The sequence below is a fragment of the Sander vitreus genome, chromosome 12 (assembly GCF_031162955.1).
Source record: "Sander vitreus isolate 19-12246 chromosome 12, sanVit1, whole genome shotgun sequence".
Lineage (NCBI taxonomy): Eukaryota > Metazoa > Chordata > Actinopteri > Perciformes > Percidae > Sander > Sander vitreus.
This window is the reverse complement of record NC_135866.1, coordinates 7,574,244-7,583,560: the sequence shown is the minus strand read 5'-3', so window position 1 is coordinate 7,583,560 and position 9,317 is coordinate 7,574,244. Positions and strand designations below refer to the sequence as shown.

The 9,317-nt window shown below is 40.9% G+C and overlaps 2 protein-coding genes across 3 annotated transcripts in view; both read right to left on the bottom strand.

The window, feature by feature from the left end:
- Positions 1-2,102, bottom strand: part of LOC144526201 (regulator of nonsense transcripts 1-like) — a 19,756-nt gene extending 17,654 nt beyond the window's left edge. The window contains exons 1-2 of the mRNA XM_078263492.1: positions 1,718-2,102; positions 986-1,122 (exon numbers count right to left, since the gene is read on the bottom strand). Of these exons, the coding sequence (XP_078119618.1) occupies positions 986-1,122; positions 1,718-1,888 (308 nt within the window). The 5' untranslated portion in view covers positions 1,889-2,102. The remainder of the gene's footprint in view (positions 1-985; positions 1,123-1,717) is intronic.
- Positions 2,103-3,705: 1,603 nt separating this feature from the next.
- LOC144526786 (pyroglutamyl-peptidase 1-like) lies at positions 3,706-8,071 on the bottom strand. Of its 2 annotated transcripts, XM_078264439.1 has the most exons (5): positions 7,914-8,070; positions 7,407-7,459; positions 7,042-7,158; positions 6,665-6,897; positions 3,706-5,334 (listed from the first exon to the last, which is right to left on the bottom strand). In XM_078264439.1, the coding sequence occupies exons 1-5, from the start codon at positions 7,942-7,944 to the stop codon at positions 5,118-5,120; spliced, it is 651 nt and encodes a 216-aa protein (XP_078120565.1). In that variant the 5' UTR covers positions 7,945-8,070; the 3' UTR covers positions 3,706-5,117. The 2 variants fall into 2 exon arrangements, with proteins under 2 accessions (XP_078120565.1, XP_078120566.1); XM_078264440.1 differs by lacking the exon at positions 7,042-7,158 and having other exon boundaries at positions 7,914-8,071.
- Between the last annotated feature and the right edge of the window lie 1,246 nt (positions 8,072-9,317).

Below are 9,317 nucleotides of genomic sequence, written 5' to 3'. Positions count from 1 at the left end.
ATATATATATACACACACACACACACACACACACACACACACACACACACACACACAGGGATCAGCCTTAAAAAAAAATTTGGTCGGGCTATAATGTTAATGTGAACTATTCAGAAAACTGAGTGTTTTGAAAAACTCCTTTCGTTCCTTGAGGAAAATATGTATCCATGTTATATGCAGATTTTAATTAACATGCCACTTGATCAACAAAATACAAAGTTGTGACTTGTGCCACAGCCTGCTAAACAGTAATGGATCTAGCTGCATGGGTACCAAAGTTTATATAAAAATATTGGAAAGTTTTCATTGCCAAACTTCAGTGAAAAGTATTAAACACATTTGAATTTGCAACTAATCTGCTGGTGAAAGATATGGTGAAACATCAGTTTTTATAGAAACAAACTGACAAACAAACAATCCAGCTAGGCTACTGAGAACAGGACTGTTTCAGCACAACTTTGGGCTGACAGCCAACTTGGTAAAGAGCATAGGGGCTGCGAGAACGAGAAGAGCAGCACCGCTTAGCATGACGTAACAATAATAGTGAATAACAATTGTTGACATCAGACGCAAGAAGTGGACAAGATGGACAGAAACCAGCTGAGATTTGGTATGTTCGGTCAGCGGCTGAGAATAAGGGAAAAGTATCTGCTTTGATTTTGCTCAGATTGAGCCATTTTATATGTCATATTATATTTTTTGCCAATTCATTTTTTATGTTTACTTTTGCACCACTTATACTGCAAATTTAGATATACATTTCAGACATTATGGTCAAGAACAAATGCCCACAATCCACTGAGACTCAAGAACAAATGCCCACAATCCACTGAGACTCAATTAAGTATTAAGAAGGGGGCTGAATTGCAAGCACACACTACATGCAATAAAAAATAAACAGAAAATGAAATAAAATGATAACAAGTGATTATTTTCCCTCTGATGACACAGTTGTGGCACCAGTCCTGCTAGTGTGGTCCCTTACCTGCATGCATGTACAGGGAGATCCTTGGTGTAGTAGGTGTCCTCCTCATCCTCCTCAAAGTTCAACTCTGCCAGCAGCTGACTGGCTTTTACCACAGAGTCATCTCCATTCTGTAGCATGCCGTCAGGGCCATTAACCTAAGGATACAGATGTATAGAATCTTAACTATGAACTGAAACTTAATGTCAAAATTATGTGAGAAATTAAAAATGAAGGATCACAGATCGACAATAGATAGTGCGGAAACTGGACAGCCAACGAGATACATAAAGCCTCATATGGTCATACATTTCACTCCCACAATCTTGCTTGCTGTCTGTCACATCAACAAACGGTTTGTTGACAGCAATACCACACTGACTGTCTCCAACTAATTGTATCTCTGTGATTGTTGTTGTCAGTGGATAACTATCTCGTACGTATACGAGTTATTAAGTATAAACATGGGCATTTGAAGCTGATTTGCCACACTAGCAAATCCATGTCACCTTTGGTTTGTATGGCAATAAAGTCTTGCATCGACATGCTAGCTGTGTCAGCATGCTAACTGTGCAAGCTAGCTAGGTAGCTAGCATAATTAGCGGGATAAAAGCATGGTAACAGATGGAAGGCGTCATCGTGCTAACCGGAGGTATCCAGCGATGTTGTTAGCTAACGTTAGCTAATTCACATTTTGTCAACAGAGGAGAATACATATTTTGACACCGAGCCGCCACGAATAACCAAACGCACCTGGTTATCTAGCTGACTCTGGGTTTGGCCTTGGGTCTGGGTCTGGCTCGGCAGGGTAAAATCGGTGAAGTCGTACTCGGAGCCCTGGGTGTCCGCTCCCAGCAGCTCGGCTTCCTCGGTGTCGAGGAACGTTAGAGTCTGCGAGCTCGGCCCGTACGCCTCGACACTCATGTTGTTGCCTTCTTATTAACGGTATTTATCCGCCCCGACGAAAAATCCACAAACTGTTGCTATTCCAGAAGAAACTAAATAACTGAGACACAGCACAGATGAAACAATTACAAACACTGGTGGTGAGAGAGAGCCTCGGCTACGGCTGCATTCCGTTTGTCTTCTCCCCCGCACATTTCATTTCATTTCCTTTCCTTTCCTTTCCTTTCCTTTCCTTTCCTCTCCTCTCCTCTCCTCTCCTCTCCTCCCTACCACGTCTCGGTCACCCGCAGGTAGCGAGGAAAGATAGGAGACAAGGAGACATACGTGAACAGAATGTAAAGTGGGACTATTTATTAAGGTCATAAAAGTCAGCTCTGTCATTTTCATGTGTCTTAACATTAAGAAAGTAAAGTGCAACAAATGTGGGAGCTTAGAGATATGAAGCGTAGCCTATTTAAAGCTTTTTTGTATTTTTATTTCATTGTATTAGTTTAGTTGACAGTGTCAATGCTCTTTGATAGAAAACTGTAGGCTACTGTAACTGTACTGTACTAGAACGGTAAATGATCCAGAGTTAGAACAGAAGCCTTCTATTTTTCATCTGCCCAGTTGTTAGAAAAGGCACGCTAATATATAGAATAAAATCATATGTTATGTAAATGTAAACACAACATATTAAATAATTAAATCTGCAAGATAATCTAGTATGCATCCACCAATAAATGCCACTGTGTTAGCTAACAAACAACAACAGAAGGAATAGCAGTATTCATTTTCTCTTTTCTAAAAGTCAGTGTAAATGTGCACATTTAAGGGGCTATGCAGTCTGAGCATTAGTGATCATGGCATTAAAATACTTTCTTATGGGCTGGGGCTCACTAGAAGTTTTGGGGCCCCTGAAAAAAGCCTAACAACATCTATTAAACAATAGATATCTGCTGTACATTATACTCCCCTGAACCATTCTGAATCTTATATGTTATTAAAATGATTAAGGCCTCTTTATAAGAAGCCTGTAGACCTTCAGATTCAACATGTGACAACCTTCACTAATTTTAGATAATATTTGATCAATTACATTTGAATTCAGTAAGTGTCTTTAAGGAACGTTGCTATTCTAAACTAACAGGTCCATTTTGTGTCCTCAACTACCACCTCAGGTTAGGACATGCTCTCCTAAATCCTGGCACTTTGATACAATTGTTTTACTCCTGTGCCCAAGAGTAGGACTACATATGCATCAATGTGAGTTTTTTTTTTATTTATTTTTTTACAAGTTAGGACTAATTTCCTATTTTGAGACATTACATGAATACAGTCTTTGATATTGCGTGTTCAAGCTGACTTTAATACATGTTTAATGATCTAGTAACACCCTGTTCCTTTCACTCTGTCCTGCACAGATCTGTCAGGTCAGAACAAGTTTAGCAGGTCTGTCGAACTACACCCACTGTAATTTACCCGGCCTGCACCAAAGGAATCTTAAAGTACTGTAAATACAGTATTAAAGAATTCATTAGAAAACTACACATGACAAAGCAGGGGATAGCTTTCTGATAATGTTTTACATCTCACTGCACAAACATTCTCGATATCTTCGGAAATGGGTGTGGTTCTGTGTGTAACATTTGCATGTATATTGTAGATATGCGCATTAGAAAGGTGAACAAAGTGTCTTTTACTTTTTACTTATACCTCCAAAGAAGTTTGTAAAAAAAAAATTGTGAGAGTTAAACAAAAACAATATGTTGTACTCAAAGTGTAAGCAGTGCAAGTGCAAGCAGTATTTCATCTGACAGAAGATTCAGACTGACAATGACAAATACAAAAATAAGCCTGTGTGAGATGTTTTAATTGTACACAGCTTTAAGCTGGCTTTGCCTTGCAAAGCTGCACTACAGTATATACATAAGACAGAAACATGAAATTGATCACATTACTTAATATTGATTGCATGTGCAATATATTCCCTGAGATAAACAAGTCATTGTAAGTGTGAATGTTAAAATTCCTTCAGGTTTCCGTCATTTTGATGTCATCACATTTCTCTGGTGCAAATACAAGCAACACAAGGGGAATGGCAGCATAATTCCAAGACAGCAACCCAATCATATACCAAGAGGGCCTGGGAGACTGGAGACAACAGTGAGAGGACAGACTCACAGGTGGCAGGGGAAGAATGTGGCATAAAAAGTTAGTAGTTAGTAGTAGTAGTTAGGGTAACACTTTACTTTAAGGTATCTACATAAGAATGACATGACACAGTCATGACACATGAACCCTAACCCTAACCCTAACTTGTCATGACAAAAACCGCATGACACTTACTGACATAAGCGTTATGTCATAAACGTTTGACTTGTTTATAATGTTTATGACATGTTCATGACAGTGTCATGTCACTCTTATGTAGATACCTTCAAGTGAAGTGTAACCGTACTTAGCACCATAAATGTTTCCACAGTGTAACACCATATATAACTTTCAGCTACTACCTTGTTTGAACTACTATTATATCTTAATATAGTCACATAAATCCCCCTTTTCACATGTTACAATGTTCTTACGTCCATCACTGATGTTGACATCTATTTTCACAGTCTTATGAGAGGCAGAGTTGTAGGGACCTGACTAACAATCACACATGCAAAGACCCGGACCAGGTCTACAATAAACAGATGCTGAAGTCAAACCTGTAAAACCGTCAATGTTTTTAAGATACAACACATGGTTTACAGTTGACACTGGTATACCAGTTAAAAGCACCCAATTTATACACAAGCTCCTGTTCTTGAACATAGGGCTGCTCGATTATGGGGGAAAAAAAATCATAATCACGATTATTTTGGTCAATATTGGAATCACGATTATTTAACACGATTACTCATTGACTTTTGGAAAGACGTTGCATTTTTTTTTACTTTTTGTTGCACAGTTAAACAAATCAACAGTGAAAACACCGTGAACTGTGAAACTACCCTTAATACTTTTCCCGTTGAAGTGTTTTTTTCTTTTCATTCAGAACACAAGAGTTTAAAATAAGAGTTTACTCGCAAAACGTAACGTGCAAAATAATTGTTTTTCTCGATTACATTTTTATGGTGATCGTTAGAAGCCACAATCAAAATCACGATTAAAACTCGATTAATTGCACAGCCCTACTTGAACAACGTGTGTGTTACTTCAAGTGTGAAATTCATATTATTCATTTTCTGGAGCTTATGGTCATCACTTCCTGCACTATAAGTCATACGTAGTCGTGCTGGTGGTGGTGCTTGTGATTGCGGTGCTTGTTGTGTTTGGGATCCAGTTCCAGCAGTTTCAGCATCTCCTGTATGGCGGCCTGAAGAGCTCTTCCCAGGTCCTGGCTGCTGTAGGGTTTTCCTAGTGGAGGCACATGGATGAAGGCAGAGTGACCCTGCCCCAGGTACAGAGAGGTGTAGTAGGTGTAGTCACACAGATACCTGCCAGGAGCCAAAGGATGGATGTTAGGTCATAAAAAGTCTTTGTTATCACATTTCTACTTTGCCAAACAGACAAGAGTAGAGAGTTAGATGGGAATGCACGGGACAAAGGCTAAGAGTCAACTTTGCAAAACAGTAGGTAGGCACCCCTGGCAGTAAAGACATTTCACATCTTAATTAAAGCAGCAAGCAGTGATGAACGGGCCCTCACCCCTCCCGGAACGTCAGGGGTACTGGTGGGATGCCGGTTGATGCAGCTGTGGATTTCCTAACCGTCTGACCATGCATGCACAATTTAGATAAATTATTTCCTGGGTGGAGTGCGTGGCACTGGAAATGATGTACTGCAACACTTCCCCTGTGCACTATAGAACACACACTCATTAATGTAGACCACACCATGTACATCAAATCATCTTTGTCACATCAGGCTGACTTCCTGTTGTCAGTAGGTGGCGCTATGACTATGACTCAATATGGGCATGTTCAGGCCTGGACTCTTATCCAGCATGTGCAATTTGGGGCAGATTGAACTATATAAAGTTATAACAGAATCCTGTGTTATGGCCAAACGGTTTAGTTTTGACATGCTGCTGACCCAATTTGAGGAGGATCTGTTGAGTCTTCTGGGAGGAGTTTTAAAATGTTCCTGTAAATGGACCCACGTGTTGTCAAATTACCTATGACATCATTTTTCGACCAATCGACCAATATTTCTCTGCATTAACCATATATGAAACGACTCTGGAAAAACCCTCTAGGATGAGTTTGACTTTATCTATTTAAATTCTATATTCTATTTTAGAAGGAGAACCCGGAAATGAGTAGTACATTTTTCAAGAGGTGCACGTCAGGCTACGGCGTAGGGTCCGTGTCTCCACATACCTACATGCGTAGCCACGGATTAGATTTAACGCAGAACCATAAATCACGCTTTACTTGCACATGCGCAGTACCTAGGTAAGCACTGCTAGCCAGTCAGAAGCAGAGTATGAGGGCGTGCCACGCTAGCAGCTAGGCAAACATTATAACGTGTGTTACAAAGTGACGCACGTTTGTCACGGACGTAAAGGCTGGACTACAATAGAGCTGTTTGGAGCAGTTTGTGAACAGTGTTTTCTGTTGGAGATGGTAAGTGCCTTTGGGGTGGACTTTTCACTTTGTAAACCTCTAACATGCACAAAAGAGATATATAATATATAATAATATATAATACATAATATGAGCAATTTAAATAAAATAGCGCCATTGCTGTTATTAGTAACACCTGTGCTTTAGTAGAATTTGTGCGTGTGTAGATGTTCCTACATGTGTAAATAACATCACGTACCTTCCAGCATCCTTAGATACAGAAAGAGCGACCCTGAGGCCAGATTCATTGACCCTTTTGCAGACTGTCTCCATGTCTAGGACTGAGTGTATGCAGTCCGGGCCGCTGTCCATGCAACACTGGGAAGCCGGGCAGAAGCTGCAGTTGTCCAGTCGTTTGTAACCCTTGTTGTGGCCGCACTGCTCCAGAGTGACAGTGGTGGCTAATCCTGAAACACCGACATGGACCACCAACTGCTCGCAGGACCCCAAAAGACAGGTGGCAGAGGTTAGTTGGGTTTTGATCGATTGATGGATTTTTAGCAACATTTCATATACAGTATGATGAAAAAAAAATAGTTTTTCATGTACAGTATTGTGTATTTTATTGAATGTAACCTGTGGCTGATGCTCTTTCCACAAAGATGGCAGTAGGCCCTGAACAGCCTGGTATTCAACAGGCACCTCACACACATAAAGGTCTACTGCTTCACCCAGCCCTAATTGCTCCAGTTCCTGTGAGCACGAGAAAAACATACTGTATATATATATAGAACTTAATTGCAGTCTTAAAGGGCTTTACAGGCCCACATTAAACAATATAATGAAACGACAACCCCTTAATCAGGTGAGGGAAAAAACTCCCCACAAACAAAAATCCACTCTAAGTGCATAGTGCATAAATGCAGTTCCATATTTAAATGCCATATTTAGGTCCTTAACTGGCACCTTTGTTAAAAATTAACAACCTGATTACTGATTACCTGTACTGCCACCCAGCTGGAGTTCACTGCATGCTCACCAAAAGGCTCAAAACCTGCAGAGAAAAGAGCAGCAAAAAAGATTCTTAACCGCAATATTAACACAGTGCGGCAAAGTAAATAAAAAGTCAGTGGGGATGTTAATCTGACATGGAGAGTGGTGATAAGGGATGTCAAATAAAAAAGGACTCTTAATTCAAAGTCCATAGGTTGCAAGTTAAACATTAATTGTAGTAGAGACAGAGTGATTTCTTTCCCGCAGTCATTCAGTCTCCTCCTGATATCTTGGTTTCTTTATTTAAACCAGCAGACAAAACACTTCTCCCCTTGCTCCCCTGACAGCAACATTACTCTCTGCAGTGTCATTACCTACTTGTAATGTAAACACAACCCTTAACGTGCAGCTCATACACAAGTAGAAAACTCTATGAGCTGTAACAGCACCGTAGTGATAATCATTTAAGACACATTTGTCTCTCTCCAGTCTTCTGACCAATTAAAACCTCTCACCTGTTACTATTACTTTCTTCTTATTGGCCATTATCCTTGGTTGTTATGACAGGAATTGACATAGATTTATAATAAGGGGATCAAATATCCCAAACAAGAATGCTAGGATTGTCTACGCTAGCTGTTCTCTTCTTCTGGCTCAGAGCTGAAAGGAAGTGACACACTAGACCTGGATGGATCATACTGCCATCTACTGTATGGGCATAAACACATTTGGCTAAGAAATGTCTCATGAATTTGTAATTCTTCAACATGCAGCACAAGACATTTTTGGAAAGAGGACAGGAGAGGATAAAAACGGAACCTTTTAATCCAACTGTGTTAATACAATAGAATGTAATTCAAGCCACGTGTGTGCTGAAACTGAAAAGCAAGCATCTGCACTGCATTTACAGAATAAAGGTTGGAGAAGCCATCTTGTGAGTGGCCAGCTCAAGTGAATGAAAAACAACCTCCCCTCCATCATTAGAACTGAGACAGCCCATGAATGAACTTTTTTTTCTTAAGATTATTTTTTGTACAGTGACAGTGGATAGACAGGAAAGGACTAGAGAGATGGGGGACGACACGCAGCAAAGGGCAGCAGGTCGGATTCGAACCTGCGCTGCTGCAGGACTCAGCCAAAATAGGGCGAACGTTCTTACTGGGTGAGCTAGAGGCCGCCCCATTGATGTACATTTAACACCAAACCAGCCGCTCCAGTGGAGCAGCTTAGTGGTTTTACTGGACAGCTCCCAGGCGTGAATGTGTACACTGTAACAGCGTGAGAGTGACACAGGGCGTAGTTGAACATGCATGCCCAGTTAGCTTCTCCCAAGGGAGTCAAAGTCAAAGGACACTTCTCTGGCTGAGGGAGGGGAAATTGTGTCTACACAACCTCTGACACACTCCATTACCTGAGTTAAGAGGACAAACCTTCTTCCCAGTTTGTTATCATCAAGGCAGAGCTAATCTAATATCGCCTTACAGCTCTTTTTTTCACTTGCGGTGCCGTCCACACCCTTGTGTTGCGAAATGACTCACACATTCTGAACACGGCACCCTATGTGGCTCCACACTGGCACAGTGAAGAAAATATGCTCTCCATAGGGTGGAGATTTTTCTTCTTGGAAGAGTATTTCAGGTTGAATGTTTCATACAATTTTCTCTCATTCATGCCTCTATTTACAAAATCAACATTGATTTCTGCCTCTGAACCACAACACACAACACCACACCACACCACACACACACACACACACACACACACCTCCACCGACCACCTCCACAACCTGCACTGCAGTCACTAACAGCCTCCTCTTCTCCCTCAACCCATTCACCTTCCTCTCTCTATCTCGCTTGCGTCACTGGCTATGTCAGTGTTGCCATGGAAACTAATGATGCCCTCTCTGCTCCGTGGTGCTG